The 22,118-nt window shown below is 43.0% G+C and overlaps 3 protein-coding genes across 5 annotated transcripts; 2 read left to right on the forward strand and 1 right to left on the reverse strand.

The window, feature by feature from the left end:
* Window positions 1-84: 84 nt before the first annotated feature.
* On the reverse strand, window positions 85-4,577 carry c8a (complement component 8, alpha polypeptide). The gene is made up of 11 exons (XM_047027688.1): window positions 4,354-4,577; window positions 4,144-4,249; window positions 3,800-3,947; window positions 3,531-3,678; window positions 3,213-3,402; window positions 2,095-2,277; window positions 1,706-1,946; window positions 1,349-1,480; window positions 1,044-1,201; window positions 575-800; window positions 85-360 (listed from the first exon to the last, which is right to left on the reverse strand). Exons 1-11 carry the CDS (start codon window positions 4,473-4,475, stop codon window positions 212-214), a joined length of 1,803 nt encoding a protein of 600 aa, XP_046883644.1. The 5' UTR covers window positions 4,476-4,577; the 3' UTR covers window positions 85-211.
* Window positions 4,578-5,511: 934 nt separating this feature from the next.
* si:ch211-188c16.1 (uncharacterized protein LOC562677 homolog) lies at window positions 5,512-11,932 on the forward strand. Of its 2 annotated transcripts, XM_047027665.1 has the most exons (19): window positions 5,512-5,602; window positions 5,807-6,710; window positions 6,898-7,095; window positions 7,227-7,776; window positions 7,883-7,995; window positions 8,075-8,100; window positions 8,187-8,227; window positions 8,325-8,493; window positions 8,834-8,993; window positions 9,146-9,269; window positions 9,373-9,407; window positions 9,670-9,736; window positions 9,897-9,931; window positions 10,125-10,188; window positions 10,363-10,455; window positions 10,604-10,614; window positions 10,818-10,851; window positions 11,027-11,119; window positions 11,352-11,932. In XM_047027665.1, exons 1-18 carry the CDS (start codon window positions 5,594-5,596, stop codon window positions 11,097-11,099), a joined length of 2,706 nt encoding a protein of 901 aa, XP_046883621.1. In that variant the 5' UTR covers window positions 5,512-5,593; the 3' UTR covers window positions 11,100-11,119; window positions 11,352-11,932. The 2 variants fall into 2 exon arrangements, 1 of the variants encoding a protein (XP_046883621.1); XR_006956649.1 differs by lacking the exons at window positions 9,373-9,407; window positions 10,125-10,188; window positions 10,363-10,455; ... (2 more) ...; window positions 11,027-11,119; window positions 11,352-11,932 and having other exon boundaries at window positions 7,883-8,227; window positions 9,146-9,326; window positions 9,897-9,909.
* Window positions 11,933-12,147: 215 nt separating this feature from the next.
* On the forward strand, window positions 12,148-22,118 carry plpp3 (phospholipid phosphatase 3). 2 transcript variants are annotated; one of them, XM_047027719.1, is made up of 6 exons: window positions 12,148-12,561; window positions 16,427-16,581; window positions 19,481-19,761; window positions 19,860-19,917; window positions 20,007-20,183; window positions 20,412-22,118. In XM_047027719.1, the coding sequence occupies exons 1-6, from the start codon at window positions 12,420-12,422 to the stop codon at window positions 20,538-20,540; spliced, it is 942 nt and encodes a 313-aa protein (XP_046883675.1). In that variant the 5' UTR covers window positions 12,148-12,419; the 3' UTR covers window positions 20,541-22,118. The 2 variants fall into 2 exon arrangements, with proteins under 2 accessions (XP_046883675.1, XP_046883674.1); XM_047027718.1 differs by lacking the exon at window positions 16,427-16,581 and adding an exon at window positions 17,031-17,188.

Here is a 22,118-nt window from a genome sequence, read left to right on the forward strand (position 1 = left end):
ACCACAATGGTTCCTTGCCCATGTGCGCAAGAAAAATCATCAGTGATCATTTAGGAGGCAACTCAAATAAATAAAAAGGCAACATTACAGCAGAGTTGTTTTTATTTAGGACACACAGTCATCATTATCACCATCAGAACTTGGCTTCTTTGGGTACAGATGTGCCTGGTATCTCTAGAACTCTTACATGGTTACACCCAGCACTGGCTGATTAGCAGTTACGAGTCTGTGAGCGGGAGCCCAGGCAGGGCATGCCCTTGTCTGGAGGAGGGTTGTTACAGTCCCGCATGCGGCTCATCTTCCCTGACTGGCAGGATGACCAGGAACTCCAGCAGCTCCAGGCCCCGTCTGTGACAGAATCTATCAGAAGGTGAGACGTTGGTTTGTGGCGTTAATGTCACCAAATAAACAGTGAACTGAAATACTGAAACACTTTGTAATTCTATCAAAACTGGGTGTTTTTTTCCCCCCAATGGTACAATGTAAGAATTCTATACATTTGATGATAGGTTATTTGAAGTATTTACGACAGTAAGAGTGCTAATCTCCAAGTCAAAATCATTGAGGCCCTCACTTTTTCTGAGAGTCTCCTCGCAGGCATCTCCACGGTAACCCTGCTTGCAGACACAGCTACATTTGGACTGTATGAATACAGGGATGCCATTGTACTTGCAGGGGGCACAGCGACAGGAGTTGAACTCCATGAGATACTCTTCCAAGGCCCTCCTCAGGTGGGTAATGCGACTGCTTGCTTGGGGTGCTGCTGTGCTTAAACGCACCAACTCATGGATGGGCATGAGCTGTGAAGTAGAGCAGGGGGAGGGGTAAATAACTATTTGTAAATACCGTTAAATAAGTTTATGCACTGGATTTGTCTTACCCCCTGTAATCAAACCAATGGATCAGTCTCATTAAGGCAACTGAAGCAGATCAGTATGAACTGTAAAGCTAATCTAAAGAACTTCAATTATGTTCATGGGATCAATCTCTGTAGCCTCTTTACATTTTGTGTGTGTGGGAGACAGAGCTATACTTTTGTATACCTCGTAGTCGATAAGAGTAGGGTTGTACTTGAGCGTTTCCCCCCACCTCCTGTAGGTCTCTGGGTCCCGGATGGACAGCAGGCCCCCAGTAGTCTCTGTTGTTCCCCCCTTTACCACCGTGAATGTGTCTTGAATAAAACTTGATTCCTGGTCGCGGTCTGTGGTACAGTAAGAGATTAATAATTCATGCTCTTTTTCTAGATAGTCTACTTTCAAAAATGGACTTCTGGTGCCAATTCTGTAAGCAGACAAATATATATGTCAAAATTATATAATGCAAACAATCAATTTTTATATATTTAAACCTGAGTCAAATGTTCCAGACGAAGGACAGACTTCTCCTTTCAATTTGAGTTCACCCTTCACATTTTCCCCCAGGGGACCAGCTAAGCCAATAGAAGCACCAAGGCAGCCTGCGATGTGGTAACCATTTTTTTCTATGGAAAATATGAAAGGCAAAGGTTATCATAGACACTCAATATAAATTTATAGAATTAAAATACCTTAGAAGTAGAATGCCTTCCTAAAGATAAGACACTTTGATGGCTCTTCAGACCCTTTCACTATTGACACAGCTAAGAGCTAATAAGCTACTACACCACAAACACAGACACTGTCGGAAATAAGCCTTTCTAGAATAAAAGAAATGCAATAAAAATTACCTATTTTTTCCATGGCTTTTTTGTCAATGACTGCAATATACTCCAAGGTGCCTCCCATGGTCCCCTGGGTGACATAGTGTGTCCCGAAGGTGTTCAGGAATTGGGAGTACTGGCCAAAGTCATACTCTGTTGGAAGGTCTAGCAGAGCTGAGAGCATTCGTGTGCTGAGCATCAGACCAGAGCTGCGCATCTTGAATCTGGCCGTCTGCACCCTGGACACCAGCCTGACAAACCCCACATCCTGAGCATCGGAGAAGAGCCCACTTATTTAGGAACATGTGATTCTAATGGAGTTACATCACACGTCGGCTGGACAACTTTAGTTATTTTTCTCCCCAGAGTATACTTCCATCTGAACTGCTGTCAACTGTTGATTTGCATTTATTTACCTTGCTGGCATACTGTGTCAGATTTTTGAGCGTCTTGACACCTAGGCTTGCTGATACTCCCACTTCCACATATTGAACTCCAAAGGTTGTCCCAAAGTGGCCTGAATCATCTGTTTTCATCGCATTTATTAATTGAGACATGTCTTCGTAGTACTCATTGGATCCTTCTGAAGTGGCTTGAGCCTACGACAACACAAAACACACAATACATGTTCTGATAGATTCATACAAAGAGACTAACAGAGCAGTTGGTTTCTGATTTTCCGCCGCATGTCCCACCCCACAGACACCCTGTTATCCACATTAACTGCATCACTTGACACTCTCTGTCCCCTGTCAACCAGGCCTGCACGATCTTCTCCCTCCTGCCCGTGGCTCACGGATGTTATTCGTGAAGAACGGTCCATCCTTCGGGCAGCTGAGAGGAGATGGCGCAAGTCCAAAGACGGTCTGGACCTTGATAAGTATCCCTCCCTCCTCAAATCCTTCTCTGCCCGCATAACTGATGCTAAAACCGATTACTTTCTGAACAAAATTAACTCTGCCTCAAACCCTCGCAAACTTTTCTCTACCTTCTCCAACCTTCTTAACCCCCCTCCCCCCCCCCTCCCCACCTCCATCAGGGATACTGACTGTCTCCCCACCTTCAAGAAAAGACTCAAGACGCACTTGTTCCGGGAGTACAACAGCACTTAGGAATGATTGGCTGGATGTTAGTTTTCCCCCAGTATCACAATGACTCTTATTGAGAGACTTGTTGCTCTTGTTGGTTTGTTGTAACTATCTTAAAACTATTGTACTCGCTGTGAAATATATTATTGCTGCTTGCTTTTTCCACAGGTACACTCTTGCACTTTTGAGGTTCTTGCTGTTTAATTATAACTTGTCTATCTACATGCTCTTATTATTCTTCCCTTTGGGACTTATTTGTTTTCACAATGTATGCTACATGTTTGGCTACCCGCAATTTTTGAGGGCTATCTCGTTGTTATGATCAGTGACCTATGCACTTTTGTAAAACTCTCTCTTGGAAGTCACTTTAGATAAAACTGTCTGCTAAATGCATAAATGTAAATGTAATGTAAATGTAAATGTGATAAAGCAGGAATATGCTGTACCAAAAATCGGTAACTATGATAATTGTAGGGTTTCCGGTAGTTTTTCTCGTCTTCATTGTAACTGAGATTTTCACAGAATGATTCATATTTGAATTTCCTCCATTCTCCATTGTAGACATATTCGCAGAGTCCACCAAAGTACCCTGGGTCAAGAGCGTTTTCAACAAAATCTCCTTGCAAGATATTATAGCTGAAACAAAACAAACCAAATGATATTCTAGTATACTGCATACAGTTTACGATATATCAATTTGCAGAAGTTATTCATCCACACTTGAAGGTGTTCCTTTCCAGATGCTTATATTCATTAAGTCTTACCCTTGGGAACCTTTTTTAGCTCCAGGGATAGGTATGAGTGTAGAACATTTGTCGTCTCTTATCTTAACCTCTCCACAGTCAGCCTCATCACTCCAGTCATCACAGTCATCTTCACCGTTACAGCGAAGATCATTACTGATGCAGCGATCTGAGGAAAGATAAAGCATAGACACAGTCATTCATTTCATGGGAATGGCACAATCATGAATACACACACACACCCAGCAGCAGAATTTGGTTTTACTGAAAAAGCTAGTTCGGTAACTTGCCTGATTCGCTGCATCCAAAACTGTTTTCACAAAAGTCTGGCACCATACACTTTTCCTTGGTTTCTGGACAGTTCAGCATCTCCCACTGATCTCCAAGACAAATACCCCCACCAAACTGAGAGGGCTTCTCCAAGTTGCGAAAACGATGCTGGCATGGAGGACCATATGCTGTTTAGATCAGGCTCCAGAGTGGTGACTTTTAACTATGATTCAGACAACCATTACAAATCCCTCTGAGGTCATATACACTTTTGTATGTTCGGGAAGACATGTAAATAAATAATGGACAGTACTAATTAAAGTCAATATTAATGAAATGGGACTCAGATCAGAGTCAAATTCACCTGCTTAACTGTGCAAGAGTTACAAGAACTCCATGATGACCACCTTTGCATCTTACAGTCGATGGGAACTGGTTTGCTGATATCTCTGGATACTCTTACTGACCCTCTAATTAAAAAAAATCCCTTAAGAATTCAAATGAATCATGAGGCTGTTCAGTTGGATTCAATAAAATGGGATCTCTGTTTATGTAACTGGAGTGCTAGGCTTACCTGTTTTCAGTTGAGTTCCAATGGTTCTTTGCCAACTCCACGAATAATATAAGAGATAGCAGGATGCATAAACCCAAAAGGCTACACATTGGTTTATTGCCCATATTGAAGATGATAATCATCCTCACTGGACGTTTTCTGATACTAAAATATTATGCTCTTCTGGTCATCCTGGAGAACAGTTAGTAACAGTGTGACTGACCACAGGACTACGGTTAATTATTAATTTAAGGTAAACATAGTTGGCTACAGTTGTTGAGAAATGCATTCCCGTAATGATCACAGCCCTTTGCTCATTGATCCGCCCCCGCTCCAAAGGAGAGATTCTAGAATTCTAGAACGTGGTCAGCCTCATTGGTGTAGGTAGTCAGCCTCATGGGAGCAGGTGGTTTACCAGCTGAAATTAGCGTGCTCTGTAGGCTATAGAAAAACGTGGGCTATAGAAGAACGTGGAAACCAATGGCAATTTTAGACCCTTTTTAGGGGTGCTCAAGCATCCCTAAATTTCATCTCAGCACCCCTAAAAATTATAATCAAAATATATTGTTTTTTATCATTTGATGCTGGTAGTTCATGAAGAAAGGGACATCCTTAGTTTTTTAATTCATTCAATATTTTGCATAATAAGATATACATTTATTAATTGTTATCCAGTGAAATTAGGGATTTAAATTAGCAAGGGGGTTTAGCACTTTTGTACGGCACTGTATTCATGTCACATTCTCACTGGGGGCTGAGCACCCCTAAAGGTCTGATCCTAGAATCGCCCCTGGAGAAACTACTTTGAAGCAGTAATTATATGTAAACTAATTGCTGTCAGAAAAGGTGGCAACAGTGATATTGTGTGAACATTGTGATCTTCGGTTTCTGAGTTCGGACGTCAGCACTCATTTTTAAAAAGAGTATAGAAACTGATTTGCTATTCTAAATCAGTACATACATTTCACTCACGCAAAACACAATATAAGCTATCTTTCAAAATGACGTGAAAAGAGCACAAGCGCGACTGTGACAATTATAAAAGTTTCATAACCCGCCCCATCACTGCGTGAGGTTGCGTGCGCGGGTGTTTAGAGGCGGTATCTTCTAATTGTCTGCATTTGAGAGGTAAATATCCGGTCAGCTAACAGCAAATCATTTGATCTAGGGCCTGCAACACCGCCGACACGATTTAGTGATATCTGAAGAATGAATGCATAAAAGAACGTCGAATGACACCGGATAAAAACTAAAACTAAAAATGGAGCAAGTAAGTGAGTTTTGGAATTGCCTACTTGCTAGAGTTTGCAATTCCGATTGATAAATGATCCACGTGATTTTGTGGAATTCCACCTTTGTCATGTTTTGAACATAGTTATGGATTTAGTCATACAATAGCCTGCATATAATAGTATGTAGAGGGCAAATCATTTTACACTGTAAAAGAGATGTATTTTTATTTGTTGGTAATTAGGATGGACCAATTAACTTTAGAGCTCTAAGGGCAAAGTTTCAAGAGGAAGCAGCTCTGGCCCAATCCATTAACAGACCTGCAATCGCTCAGAAGCCGATACGCCTACCACCCCCTGGAGGTCACTGTGGACCTCTGGTGACCTCCATGCATTCGGCAGTGGAAAACAAGACACCTGTGATCCCCCGGGTCATTTTTAGGGATGGAACCAAAGGTTTTCTGGGCAAACGCCCCATCTCTTTTCCCCCACACTTCCTTCGCACCTCCCCTCCAGAACAGAATGTTGGATTGGAGAGCACATCAAAGCAGTCCTTCAGAGACAGACGCATGCCTCTAGTGCTGCCTGTACTGCCTAAGGAGAAGAAAACTGACACAGACTATTTAGAAGGAGCACCACACCCAATGGAGGGCAACAAAAGGGACATTCTGCTTCCCTTCAAGTTGACTAAAGCCTTTAATGTTGTTGAGGAAACTAGCAAAGATCAAGTCTGTGCTGAGCCTACCACCAAAACTCTGGGGGAGGAGAAACAGAAAACAGTAGCTGGAGTCTCTCCTCATGGGGACCGTTCCACCACAGAAAGGCCACCTTCCAGTCCAGACCAGACCGTCACCCCCCCGTTTGCTGATCCAGGTGGGGACTCTTTACCTAGGGCTGGGGGAACCCAGTTCTTCGACCAACTGTACTCACTGGAGAAAGCTAAGAAAAGGTTTTCACCCCGACAACTTTTGTTGTATACTCGGTCTAAGAGCTTGCGGTCCAATGGAGTCCTCCTCCCAGAGAGTAACTCTGTTGTGACGGGGAAACATCCTGAAGCAGAACTCCCTCACCCAGTCTGTCTCCCACACATTGCCTTTGTTGCCGCCCGTCCTTTTTCAAAGATGAATGGCTATTCACACAGTAAGATAGGTAAGAATACTGCTGCATTGTCCATTTTACAAACATTTCAGTATACACTGTACCTTTTGTCACAGTGTTTGATTCATACTTTTGGCAGCTTTTTTTTGTGTGAATTTTTTAAGTCTGCGAGTTTGGTTACAATGTTATCAAGTACTTCAACTTCCATAAAGTCACTTTTTTTCTACTGTACCTGTAGGACGAGAAACTACTTTCAAAAGACAGTCTTCCCGGGATCCTGGGGCTCATCTGTCTGTGATGTCTCATGGGCCTCCCCCTCAACCTCCAAGAAAGCCTCTACCTGTCTTGGCCTGTTCAGAGTCTTTACCAGTGAAGCCTCCAAGACCACCATGCGTAGATCTCAGCCAATACCAGCTAACCACGGCTATGGACAAAGGTACATAACTGTATACCATTTTTTTCTTGTGTTCTTGTCAGCCAAAATGATTGGCTTTAATTTCAGTCATCTGTAATGGCATGTCGTGTTGACACTGTTAATGCTGAGCATATATTTGTATCTGCTTTCAGAAATTGCACCAGAAGTTGAGCATGTTACATTTCACAAACCTGACCCCAAGGAGTCATCTATCATCAAGCCTGATCTTCACGCTCCAAAATGTCCAGACTTTGAAAATTCTGAGGTGGAAAATACAAAAGATACCACTCTTGGTATAACTTCTCTGGAATTTGAGTCCAAAGATCATGGAAGCCATGAAATTCCAGCTCCACTTGGCTTTGGAATTCTAGATTTTGAAGAGTTGCCGGTGTGTGAGCCTTTGGAACTGGCAAGTTTTGATCTGCAGGCATTGAGCCTTAACAACTACAACTTGATGTGTCCAGATCCTCCAATCCTGCCAGAACCTCCATTCCTCCATGGCCCTGAAATCCTTCCTGAACCTTTGGTTCTTCCACATTCACCAGTCCTTGAGGTCGAGGTTAAAAATGAAGCATTTCCACCTCCTGTTCTAGAGCCTGAAATGGTTGTCGCTGAGCTGGTGTCTGATGAGCCTTCAGCCACTGAGTCATCAGAGCATGGTTCAGAGCATGTCTTTTTTGGCCAAGTTCAACCACAGCCAAAGTGAGCGGCATGAAACTTGCAAGATTTCCTCATGTTGTTCTTTTATCACATGAAAGTTGTAAGTTGAGTTCACCACTAATATTCACCCTTGTTCTCCCTTCTGTAGTGTCTGTCAAGAAGAGAATTACTACGAAGCCTGTAACATTGTGTACGAGGATGTTGAAAACAACAAGTTCATCAGCGGGCAGAACTCCCGCAAGCGCAGAAGCAGTCCAAGGAGTAAGCAAGGCAACAAGTCATTCACTACCTGTACAAAATGTGTTACTTCATCTCACCCAGCATTTTACTTATTTCATAGATCCATATGCTGTTCCCCATCCAGAGGTAAAGTGAATTGTATAATTTTGAGGTTTGAAATATATTTGTTTTATAACGTTCAGTTTTTTTTTTCTTGGCCGTTTTGTTTGAAGAAGGAAGAACTTCGCATGAATCTTCGGCCTCGGAATGCACGGTATGGTAGTTCTCAGCAATGGTCCTTCGTTCTATATTTGCCAAAAAAACGGCAGGACTTTGAGTTGCTGATACTATGATCTACTGCCACTTTACAGGTCTAGTATTCCTAGACAACACAGTCTCTCAAATCATGCACAGCGACATTGTCTCGAGAACCATGATGACAAAGAGCAGAAGAAGAAAGAGAAGCACCGTCTTGAAAAGGAGAGGAAGGAACTAAAGGAGAGGGAAAAGAAGGAAAATGAAACGAAGAAGAAGTTCAAAGTAAGAATACCACTCCAGCAGGTCTAAGAAATGCTTTCATTTACTTTTCCCCAATAGAATAGTTGCTATGTCTGCTTATCTAATGTCATAAGACAATTTCTGGTTTTAGTTTGTAGGTTTAGACCTATCTTATTGAGCAACATGGTTTGAACGAAGATCGTTTTGTAGTCTTGGCTATCAGCCATCTTTACTAGTTGTTTTGGATTATTCCATTCAAAAACATCACCTTTTCAACTTCTGTCTCCAATATAGCCTTCATTTTGAGTTCTACACATTTATTTGAATTTTCAAAACCATAGATAAACATTGTCCACTGTGATCTGCGTCTTCTGACTTCTAGATCACTGGGAAGGAGGAGCCTTTGTACCACGCTAAGGTAATGGTGGCTAGTAAGGTCCGCAAGAATGACCTGCTGGTGAAGAGCGGTGAAACAGTCAGCATTATCCGAACCACCAGCTGTCCCAAAGGCAAATGGCTGGCCCGAGACAACAACCACAAGTGTATGTTAGAGAAGCATACTTTTCGTTGGAAAGACATGGATGTGTGTTATGGCATTCAACAATTATATAGTTCGGTGATCTCCTTATTGCCAAGATTCTCTCTCTCTCGTTCTCTCTCTCTCGTTCTCTCTTGTCACACTTGGACTTTCCAGATGGCTACATATCAGTGATGAATGTGGAGCTGAATATCAAGGAAATGTTGGAACTGGGGAAGAAGGCCTCTCAGGCTGCAGGAAGAGCTGCTCCAGAAGGAGATAGCATCAGCATCGAGAGCAGGTGCCGCCTGTACTCCTCCACATCTCACCTGCACCACATGTTTGCACTGCCTTTGATGTGAGTGTTTGTAACCAGGCTCTTGCTCTCCTTCTATGCTTCACAGATCTTTGAATCATCCCCCCTTGCACACTAGCAGTTGTGAGTCCTCTTCATTATGCCAGCGTATTTGCATCTATGTCCAAAACACTTCCAAAGAACAGAAGCACCTTGAAGATGAGCCCACACTTAGAAAGCCCTATGCGTGCATATCATTTTAATAATATCAATCTTAATCATCTGTTGGCCATATGAACATATTATTTTGATTTGGAAGGAATTCTTCGCAGTGTATTGTTACTCAGTCAGACCTCTAAACATGGGCTTCAGGCTTTTTCTAATGTCCTTGACGTGTTTCACTCAGTCACAGATGACAGTGAGGAGTGGACATGTGAGGATGAGACCCCGTCCCTTTCCAACACTGAAAGCCGGTAAGACTTAAAACACTGGGGGGGGATATATGTATTCCCTCATAGGTATCCAGGGGATACAAACCTCATGATTGAAGGCTAAAAGAGAGGATGACACAGCGTTAAATAAATAAGATGAATGAGAAATGATTTGAAGGCAGCCATGCTCTCGTTTCCACAGCACTCACAACCGGACTGTCTCCATGTCTGAGATGCGTGAGTACCACATTTGAACTTCTTTTGAAGTGGAAGATTGTTTTTTTTATGCTTTACCAAGCTGACTTTCAGGCATTTCTTAAATGGTTGACATAGAAGATGAAGCAGGTATATGTTTTTATGTGCCTGTAAGATTACTTCCTTCCTAATCTCTTATTTTCTCTCTCTTGTTCCTCTGTTTTCCTGCTGGTAGTCTCTGCCCATGCCAGTGCCCAGCATACTGTCAGTGTTCCCGTCCTTGAGGACCCACACACACAGTAAGTCTAAATACACATTACATTTTGGCCATGATCATTTAAAAAACGTATTCTGAAATGATCCTTTATATTCCCTATGATATGGTGTGAATGATGGTTTAGCCAATATTGTATGACTAGTTTTGCTAAGAAAAAAGATGTCACTCAGTCTCTACCTCCCAATGCTACAACCAGACATGAGGCTCTCCAGAAGTTAGCCGTCTTCTTTCAGCACAAAAAAGACGACTTCAGTGACCTTGTCGAAACTGGAGAGCAAACCTGCAGAAAGTACAGTTGTGTTTTCTCTTTACTTTGCTTAGTGTCTGTGTTGCTTTAACAGAAACCTGATCATAAGGTTGGTTGCCACTTTTCATGATTTCATACTGTGTTGTTTTGTGTTCCTGTTTCCTATTTTAACCCATTTTCTAACACGAAGCAAAACCCTAAGTAAGTCCGCATCACTGATTGTTCTGTGTGTATGTCACTGTTTGGTGTGCACTCGCTTGCATGCACTCAAACACTGCCCACTCAAATGGTTGTAAGTCAGACTTCATTGGGGGAGGGATGCAGCACATACTGTATGAATCATATTTGATCATTTATGGTGTATGTAAAGATGAATTATGCAGTCTGCTCCTGTCCTTCTACAGGTTTCCCATTTGCTGTTGAAGAACCGACTTACTTGTGAGTGTTGCGTGTGCTGTCTCAGTGGATAGACTGCGCCGTGTTATATCACATTTTGTTTAGACAGTTGTAAGATGAAATGTATAACACCCGTTGTAGATCTCTCATTTCAGACATGATACTTTTTCAAACTGACCAGGACTGATGCTCCCTATGTTACCCTGTCCTATACCAGGGATCAGGAGGTTGACTTCTCTGTGGATGTGGAACTCCTCCCTCCTCCAGAGCTCTATGCAGACACTCAATGATTATTGGCAACTAGTCTGAGGTACAGGATGCCTGTGTAGTACTCACCAGGAAACTTGCGTCACTTGATATCGCCCACTATTTTTCTATACACTAACAAAATCATGACATTACAAATGGTAGTCCCATTCAACTGTGTTTTGGACTACATCCTGTGTTCTTGTTAATAGTTTTAATCAACAGTTAAAACATCTGGTGTCAAAAGAGAACAGAACTAAAGTCTTACTATTGCCTGACATCTGTTTCTTCCCTAGAGCTTCACAAAGGCAGAGCCAGTGATGCAAGTAGACTAAACCGTACACACACACAGATCCCTCTACCTCAGGGATATATAGTACCCCAGTGATGTATAGATGCTTCCTTATCATTAGAGATGAACACTTTCTTTGGTAAGATAAGATGTTCACAACGCTATAAGGAAGGTCTTTCCAGAATGTTCTGTGTGTAACTTTACTGTATTCTTTGTATACTGTACAAAGTTAATATTTTTGTAACTTTGTAGTCCTACCTGTGATGTACTTGACATGATGTCTTTGGGAGTAATATTAGCCATTGTGAACTGTCAACCAGCGTTTTTTTTCCAGTGTTGAACATTTGTTTTGTGTGTTTCTGGATGTTTGGTGAAGTTATCCTAGTAGTATTTTCAGTTGTACTTTTCTACACAGTTGTCTTGCCTCAAGTAGTGGGTCCCTGTTCATGCACAATGAGATTTACCTGCACTATACTGTATAAGGACCAGTGTGTTGTCACCATTCACTAGCACCTTGGTGGAATTGTAAGTCTACATGTTTTGTGGTCTGTTGGATTGATCACATTTTCTGAGCTCTCGAGTACTTTTGTCGCTTTCAATAAATTCGTTTAATCAGCCAAAATCGCAGACGTTTTTTTTTCTTGTTGAGCTGTGAATGTTGGGGTTGGGTAAAATGTACTTCTGTAATTTTGATATGACGAATAACTGTTACACCATTTAAGATGTTAATCATGAAGCCAGAGCTACGGTGTAGGCCAATGTGGAGTTTCAGAGTGGAATAGGGAAGGCGTTCGTTAAGGAAGGCGGAGGCAGGCAAAAGAGGAGTGGGGAAGTACATCTTGGAAGACTAGAAGAGGGAGCAAACAAACGGACCTGATGAGCTTAGAGTAAACGCGCTAACGGTATTTGAGGAAAGCACAAATTCGTTTGACGACCGGTCTTTTGACTGAATCACCCCTTGGCAAACAATTATTCAATTTGATCAGCTCGGCTAGTTACGCGAGCTTCATGACAGCGTTAATCATTGCTTGATTTTTTTTCTTTTTCCCTTAAAGTAGTCACATCCTTATAAATGCAACGCTGTTTAATATATGAAAAAACAATGGCACCCGAAAGCAGGAATGGAGGAAGTTCTACCTTGAATAATAATAACTGCAAAAACAACACCAGGAGAAAGTTACTGGTCGGTGTGGATCTATTTTGTTTGTTTTTAGGTAAGTGCCCACTATTAAACTATGGGTGTTAAATGTTCAGACATGATTATACCTTGGAGAAGGCACATACAGGTACTGAATGATCAATATAATTGAAGTTAATTGGTTTTGTTAGCATACAACTGATCCTGATATGTTATAAATGGTAATGAGTATCATCAGGTTATCATATTGGACAGAAGCATTCACAAGTCATGAAATTGAAGAAAATGAATGCTAACAGCAAATATCAGTGCAAGTACAGAACAAATATGTAATGATCTTTGTTTTCCAATTACTCAGATAACATTTAGAATATTTACATACACGATTGTAGCCTTCACATAATTTTTTAATACTTGTGTCCCCTGTGCAACAATAATCCTCTGGCAAAGGAGAAAGGTAATTGGTAAATTGCTTCAAGAAATAATATTTCTTGGGTCTCCACCCATACCTGTAGTTCTGTTTAGGCTCTTTTAATATTTTCCAGAATGTCTAACATTCTTTCCTGCCGATCAAGCCAGGAATTCACTTGAAGACACATCTGGCAAAATGTGTGTGTGGATTAATTAAAGGAAAGTGGTTAAAAGGTCAACCATATGTTCAGCCAAAGTTCTGTATTCTGGTTTGTGTGTTTCTGCACTGATTCTTCTACTTGGACTGAAGTCACCAGCTTGTCATAATGCCTTTCAATGCCTCTGTTGTATCATATGAATGCTTACTTTTGGATATCGTGCTCTTTGTCACCATGCCACATATGGTATATACAGTGAATTATTTGCATAAAGGCCATGTTGTAATTACGTAGTCTATTCTCATAATATGACAGGTCCTTAAGCTTCTCCCAGTTGATGTCTATAGGAAACTAACATATTTTGATCAACACAAATTTAAATATCAAAGATTAAAATGCAGATCTTCAGAAGGTCTCCAGAACTGGTGTTTTGATTAAAAAGCATGTTTTCCACACAGAGGGTGTTTCACCGTACGTGTGTGTACCTTCCCACAGCAAATGTCTGTCAACAAACCCACAGTGTTTTGCTGGCTAAAGATGTGGTCTGAAGGGAGTGACCTCAAGGAGGAAATAGTGGGTGCATGCTAGAGTAATTACTAGCGTCCTATTCTCCCAGACTGGGTTCTCACAGCAATCCCTCCATGCCGAGACACCACCGATCATCAGGACCAAGAGAATCCTGCAGATCTGTTTCCTAATATTGATTGAACTGATTCATGTAGCTCTGGCCTTTTCCACTGTGCTGGTATTAGGGCTGTTTTTTCTGTTCCTGTGCTAAGTGTTGGGGGATTAGTTTACTAGTAAGTCGTTGCAGGTGGGCTTAATGTTTAGGAGCTGGTCTCCACATAATGTCCCTATTTAGCATTACCATTCTCACCAGAGAGCTTTAGAAAGCTTAATCAGGCAAACTGGATTTTTTTTTCTGTGGCACTTAAATATATAGATGGCATAATGTTTAAAAGGATTTTTTAACAAGCCTAATTCTGTGCATGAGATTTTCACCTTTCTCCCTCCCCTTAATCCGAGCAGGGGAACCATGAGGGCATACTAGGAACAGAGTTTGCAGCAGACCAGATAGACAGGGAGCAGTTTGTGTGGGAGCTACTGCCATGCACACGAGGGTGCAAGTAAAAACAACTGCATCTGTGTATACAGTGCGACTCCCTTCAATGTGTATACATTTATATGCCAGAGAGAGGGGGCAATGCCAGCAAGTGGAAAATGTGTGTCTGTTTATTTTAGTAGCAATGAGTGTTTTGACAAATACCTCAAATCATAGTGGAATATAATTCCATACAAGGTTCTATTTGCACGCGGCAATGATTGTAATTTCCATAGTGGAATGAAGACCCTAAACCCTTAAGGCAAAACGAATGGCACGTTTCAAGATTTTGAACCTGAGGATAAGTTGACTGCTGCTATTTTCAGTTAGAGAAAGCACACACTCTACGTGTTTCCTAACCAACTCATCACATCTGTTTGGTTCTACTGGTCCTTCTCAGCACGCGTTAAGAAAAACACTCTGAACAGGATGAGACCACCAATAATGTGATACTGGCGAAAAAGAAAACTCCCTTCTCACTCCAGCCATGTAGGACTAGGAATGTTTACCATCTCTGTTTTCTTTGGGCTCAAGTGAGCTAATGCGTTAGACATACGCGTCCTGGCCTGTGTTGTTGTTGGCAGGGGGGCATCAGTCCTCCCCCCCCCCCCCCCGCATGCTGAGGAGCGGGAAGAGAGGAAGAGGCAAAGAAGGGAAATCCCAAGATGCCTTGCAGAATGCTGATGCTGCGCTGACGGGATGGCGTGAGAGGGAGGTCAGGGCAGAAGGGCAATCTGATTCTCAGGGAAAAACAGACCACGCCACGTCTCCAGTTTCGCTGGGAGAATTTGCTCCCCATCAGCTGCTATAGGCTTTATTAAAAAGGGATCGGCCCCTTTCTGGTGCTCCTGGCCCCTGTGTTGGCTTGCAGACTGTCATAGTGTTTAAAGGGTGCTCGGTAAGGTCAGGACTACAGGGTTAACGCTTTTCACATCCAGTGCTGAGCCTCCAGATCAGTCTTTTTCCACTGGCCTACATCAGCAGCCAGGCAGGCCGGAGGAGAGCTGCCAAGGCCAGAGCTGTGTGTGAGCACAGGGCCCCTCCCTCAGCGGGGGCAAGCCTGGGTCGAAACTGATCAGACATGCACTTATAGGATTTTTGCCCGAGCTTGAATTCTGATACGGCTGACCCTCCTTCATAACATCAGCCCCTGAGCATATTGTTGCTCAGTCAGGGGTGTTTGTGTGGCTCGCGGTATGAAAACAGTCATGTTAAAAATATGAATCCTTTGGCATGTGATTGAAGGGGGGGCGTTGGTCTGTCTTTTCCATTAGGAAGCGCTCTCTGCCTGTAACCTGAACCTATCCCAGCTGGGCCTTCAAAGGCCAGCCAGTTCAGAGCTGGAATGGGAGGGGGCACATAGCGAGCCAATCAACACAGGCTCTTGTTGACATTTGTTTTGAAGACATCAATATCCCTCAAGTACCCCCATGTTCCCCTCAGCAGCACCCACCAGCATCCTGAGCTGACCTCCTCCATACACCAGAGAGCCAGAGAGGGAGAGTAGAGAAGATGTTTATTTTTGTCTGTGTTTGCATTTCAGAATAACTCAAGGGGGTGACATCAAAGGTCCCACATCAGTTAAACACTGCTTTGACGTGATCTTTAAAGGGTGTTTCATAAATGCTGTCAGTTGGAGACAAACCTCTCTTGGGTCCCACTTTTCCGCTTTTATTTGATGTTCTCTTTTGGTGTTTCTGCTAAAGGAAATGAAGCATGTCTTTTGGCTTGCATTCTCACTCCTACAATTTTTTCCTATTATTATTTTGACCTCCACGTGTCAAGAGACACTAAACTGATTGGACTGAAACACTCTTTAGACATCTGAGAGTTGGCCTTTGGACGGCATACCCAAAAAAGAGGCTGGTAGCTCCATGTTATTTCCACATTAGTAATTGGCCATGGATTCCTTCCCAGCTTTTCTTGTGTGCTAACTCCCTCTGTTTGATGTTGGTCTGTGTTATTCTAAGCCTAATGGCCTCTCTACAGTTCTTAACAGTGACAAATCAGGTGTCTTTTTGGCTGCCATTCCACAACGTTTTTATATTGTTTATTTAACGTTTTGGGTGTTGCAGTCATTGGAGGCAGTTACTCTTGGGGCTTTGTCATTATGAGTGTGTATGGTTGTGTGTGTTATGTGTGTGTGTGTTTCATTTCGGTATATATGGCAGTGTATGTGTGTTTACGTGTGTGTATGTGTGTGTACTGCGTACGGGTGTTTTTTTGACACTGCACGGCTGACGTCAGGTCTTCTGTGTCTGTGTGCGCAGTGATGCTCATCGGTGTCTCTCTGCATAAGTGGCCCTACCCGCCATACCAGAGAGGCTTCTTCTGTGACGACAGCAGCATCAGCTTGTCCTATAAAAACAGCACGGTGCCCACTGTAGCCCTGGTTACCGTGGGAATGACTATGCCAGTGGCCTCCGTAAGTTTCAGTGTGGCACAGCTGGAGAGGACAGCCAGGGAACATATGCTGGCATGACCAATGACCAAGTGAACCTCTGCATCAATCAATCTTGCCTAATAGATTTGTTGATTTGCATAAATGAACAAAGAACATAATAGGAACAAATTTGTTTAAGATTTAGTTTGAATGCAAAATGCTTTGCCTACTTCCAAAGATTTCAACATAAGGCTCATATCTGGGAAGGCAATGACAAGTTACTGGATATTCAGTGAAGTCACTAGAATGGTGAAAGGGTGAAATAAGCATGGTCATAATGTTCCCTGACTGGCCTGTACTGTGCACTGGGAACTCTCCCATGTAACCTATGATTGACCTCTCTCTCTCTCTCTCTCTCTCTCTCTTTCTCTCTCCTACACTCCCGCTCTTTCTTGTACCTCCTCTCCCTGCCTCACTGCTTCCCCACATAGCCGGCCTGCCTTTCCTCATCATAGAGACTAGTGCTGTTCAGCCCTACCGCCGTGGGTTTTACTGCAACGATGAGTCCATCAAGTACCCAGCCAAAAGGGGAGACACCATTAGCGATGCTGTGCTTTGTGCTGCTGGCATTCTTATTACCATCCTCTCTGTAAGTCACCTCACTAATATCACCTCACCTGACCATTTTCTCACGTTTCAGCAATGTGTCTCCCCCATCTGCATCACCACAACCACCTGTGTGTCTACTAATGTTGTGTCAGAATACATTGTACTGTTTAATAATCACATGAGGGGACGTTGAAAGGTAAGTATGGTGAGAACATTCCCTCTCAATTGTAGGTAAAGTTGTCAAATTCATCCAATTCAGAATTTGCCTTTTCTTCCAGTGAAGTGAAAATATAGCTTTTATTAATATTAAAATGTAAATATAACTATTTGCAAAATACATGTTTTACCATGACACATTGACTCATAAAACGGACTGAGTCTGTAACTGCAAGGTTAGTAAGTTTGGACCCACTGATAAAAGCTTCTCAGCAGCATTCCAGCATGTTCTTGTTGAGAGGAATATTGATTGGGGATCTTAAGATGGTTCAGATGGTTATCGTATTTAGGAAAGCTGAGTCAGATTAGAGAGTCATCTACTAGGACGACGACCAGGAGTGTGCTGATGGTAGGGCTCCCTCCGTCCTGGAGAGAGCAGATATACTCAGATGGTTGAAGCAGTTGAGGCCACTTGGGTTTTCCTGGTGAGAAAGAGCTCACTGGTCCTGTGTTATTATGGTTGACGCGATGGTTGCTTGTTCAAACACAGTAACAGATGGGGTAGGATTGTGGTGGAGGCAGAGAAGAAGAGCTCCCTTTTCCAAATGATTCATTTTTATAAACGTAACTTTAAGTTCCATGTTTTCACCCTCAGGTCTTTTGGCTTGCATTTATCTTTTTTAGTTTGGGGAAACTAGCAGTAGGCCATTTAACGCTCTGCTGACTTGGATATGGCTGAGAGGAGCTAGCTTAAAGACCACACCTCTTAGAGTAGGCATTACAGAGACTTTCTAGGAAGAAAAGGGATGTATGGGTACACGCATGATCATTTGTGGAACGACAGGCTTTTTATGAGACAAGCCGCGAGACAACCTTTTTCTCCCATGAATATGCCTGAGAGACCCAGTAACAGTTACCCCTTCTGAAGGGCTGCCTCACTCATTCACATAGTTTATCTTCTTACGAAACGAGATCCAGATGTATTCTCTCTCTCCCGTGAAAGCAGCTGGGCTGGATCAGCCCGGCTCTAAAGGCCTCAACGGTGGAGGAAAAACACGCCAGCTATCAGCTTGTTAAATCTCCTAAAGGACTTTCCCCTCGATGTGTTTCTTGAAATGAGACTGGATTGTGTGCTGCCCCCTCTGACAAGAATGTCCGATGAAACTGAGATACCAAAGAAAAACCCCTGACATCCCTTGTGAAATCAGAGCAGTGTAGAATGTGAACCGACTTGGTGGAAAACAAACGTGCCCCCAATGTGCGTCTGACTGCCCGACTGACAGAGTCTGGCAACCAAAATCAGACACGTCGCCTAGCTCAGCTTTTCTCTTGATTAAAACCACAAGTGCCTTCCCCCACCCTCCTTCTTGTTCTCTCACTTCTCCTCACTTTGTTTCTTCCCCTCTCTCTCCTTCCCTCTCCTTACACTCCCTCTCTTCCTCTCTTCCCTGGACTCCCTTTCCTTAATTCTTTCTGTCTTTCTTTCTATCTACATTTCTATCAACCCCTAACCTCCCCTTTTCCGCTCCTCTCTCCCCCACTCTCTTCCCGTTTCCTCTCTCTCCTCTCTCTCTCTCTCCTTCTCTCCCATCCTCTCACTCATCCTTTCTCTCTTCTCATCTCCTCATACATCTACTCTTCTTACTACCTCTTGTCCGGTTGCCAGTTGCTTGCAGCCTAGAGGGGGTTGGGGAAGGCATCTGAGCTTGAACAGCTGTAGTGAGTTATGGTATCCATGGCCCCCCTAAGTATGCCCGGCATGTCAATCATAGAACTCAGACATTGGTTTATTTATCCACTTACTGAAACCTTTTGCATGTGCCCTTTCACAATAATCCGAAACCATTCTCAGCCATATCGATTTACTGTGCCCATGTACTCTTTTTTGTCATATTTTCAAATAAACTGTACATGGGACTTGTATACAAACAGAAACTCCTATTCAAACCGATGTACTCTCATTTCTTTCCTCCACAAATATTTTAAGATCACACAATTCAGATGTCTCCCTTTTTATTATTGCATAAGAGTTACTTCCCACTCTCTCTATGACAAGGAAAGGAAACACTGTAGAGGTTAACAGGAGTAGTTTGTCTGCAGTATACACAGTACTGTAGAGAAAATGAAAACCATTGACAACTTGCAGGAGGACTGATGTTGCTTCTCTTCTGATCAGATTGTGATAGGGGAGAGCTACAGGATCCACTGTCTAAACCAGGGCTCCAAGTCCTTTGTGGGGAACCCCTACATCTCCGCCCTTTACAAGCAAGTGGGCGTGTTCATCTTCGGCTGTGCCATCAGCCAGTCGTTCACAGACATCGCCAAGGTGTCGGTGGGGCGCATGCGGCCTCACTTCCTAGATGTTTGCAAGCCAGACTTCTCCACCTTCAACTGTTCCCTGGGATACATCACAGAATACCAGTGCCAGGGCCCTGAGAGCAAAGTCCAGGAGGCCAGGTATTACAGTACACACTGCAGTCGGACTGATGAGATGTGTGTGTGTGGATGTATTGGTGACGATGGTCTTAATATCGTTTGACATCTGTCGTCCTCAGGAAGTCCTTTTTCTCGGGACACGCATCCTTCTCCATGTACACAATGCTGTATCTGGTGGTGAGTTAGAGCTTTTTACTCACACACACACACCTGCCTGTACCTGTCCTTTTGTATTAATCCGACCCCTCTTTCCCCACACCGCCCAGTTCTACCTCCAGTCGCGTTTCACCTGGCGCGGTGCCCGTCTCCTCCGGCCTCTCACCCAGTTCACCCTCATCATGATGTCTTTCTACACCGGCTTGTCCCGTGTCTCTGACCACAAGCACCACCCCACTGACATCCTGGCAGGCTTCATCCAGGGAGCCCTGGTGGCCTACTGCATCGTAAGTGACCCGCAGTACATGGCATGCTTAGGATTGGGTTCAGCTGTAAATGTTGCCCGTAAACATTCCGTTATTTCATTCATTTGATCCAGATCTGGCAAGTTACACGACTGCACTACCTGGATACGTGTAACACACAGTGTCTACGATGTGTCGTCTCAAGATGTCGTGATTTTCGGGGTCTAGTTTTCTTTCAGATCTTTTATGGCCCTCTGTTCCTCCTCACAGGTATTCTTTGTGTCAGACCTCTTCAAGCCCAAAGGCAGGAGCTGTGCTCTGCCTCCCACCCCTGTGAAGAAGGACATCAGTCCCACTGCAGACATCAGAGAGAGGAGCAACCATCTGACCATGGCATAGAGGTCCCTATACCTGGCGCCACATCTTGGACTGATCACTATAATGACTGGCCAAAACTGGAGAAGATTGTCTAATCCATTATGTTGACTGGCACACAGATATCTGCGTTGTCATGGTTCAGACCGAATCGGAACTGTGAAAAGCTTACATTGGAAAGAAACAGAGCCATCCAGTCAACTATGTCCATGTGGCTCACCATCTCATCTGACATTTGAATGTGGAGGAGTTCGGGGAGCACCCCTATCTCCTTCTTGCCTAGGGAATTTTATTCCATCCGATTTGGTTTCTTTAGTCACCCTGCTATAACAGACAACGGGTAGATGATAGCTGACAGTGCAGTTCGGCAAGTCATGCTACGGATAGACCTCTGAAGTGAAGTGAGAGGGTGAGAAGACAGCTGTGCTGTGGAACTGTGGTGCACAAGCCCTCTCTGGTCTTTTGCAGCCAACCATGGAGACTGTGCTACTACTGTGTGCCTGACACACACACACACTAACTAAAAAATAACAAATTCCTTAATTAAAGGAAGGATGTTTTTTTTAATTATTTTGTTTTGTTCGTCTGATATGAGGAACCTTTTGTAATTTGAGCTACAGCACTATATCAAAACTCAGTATTGATTGTCACCACTTGAATTAACTGAAGTGAAGCTTTTGGAAAGCTTCGTATAAAGCAACTTTTTCGGTATTTTCCAATGTAATGTTGTAAAGAAGTGTATGACGGGGTTTGAGTAGGTACAGTAGATGGAGAGTACTGTTCAGAGAGGGCGCACATGTTGGACGTGGGCCTCTTTCTGCTGGCTGGGATGAGCCCCCGCAGAGTCTTTCAATGAAATGACTGTCTGTTTTGTGTGCCAGACGAGTGCTCACAAGTGTTAGGTCAGAGAGACTGTGTGTGTGATGTGATTGTGTGTGTGTGTGTGTGTGGGGGGGGGGGGGTGCGTGTGTGCGTGCATGCTTGTCTGTCTGTCTGTGTGCCAGTGTCAGTGAATGCCATGTCTATATGTTTTACCTTACATGTGTGTGTGTCTGTGTCTGTGTGTGTGTGTGTTTGTAGGCCTACGTGCATGTGCATGCGCACGTGTCTGATTTTTAAATATCTCAGGTTGAAGACAGGGAATAGGAGGCTGCTTCAACAGACACATAATAAAACTAAAAAACTGTGGAATAATAACGTCACACTACTTCAGAATTCACATATATGACCTGTGCCAATGAGATGAAAATCCCTGTGACAATATACAGTCTCCTATCAAGCCATTTGTACTACATAAGCGACCTGTTTTATTTTTATAGATTTTTTGATAATTTATGTATCAGAAAAGTATGTACAATATCATAAATATCCACTAAAAAAAATTATGTTAAGACCTGTGTAAATGTCCAAGTGCTGCTTACAGAAACATTGATTGACAGATGTCATGCAGTGAAATAACTTGTCTGTATCAACGTTTCATTAGATAGCTTTCTAGAAGACAGATAAGTACACTTATGTTAAAATCTCTTTTTAAAATGAAAATATAAGCCAGATATATATCAAATATGATGTGCTTTTTGAATTAAAAAAAACCTCACTATA

The sequence above is a fragment of the Hypomesus transpacificus genome, chromosome 10 (assembly GCF_021917145.1).
Source record: "Hypomesus transpacificus isolate Combined female chromosome 10, fHypTra1, whole genome shotgun sequence".
Taxonomy (NCBI): domain Eukaryota; kingdom Metazoa; phylum Chordata; class Actinopteri; order Osmeriformes; family Osmeridae; genus Hypomesus; species Hypomesus transpacificus.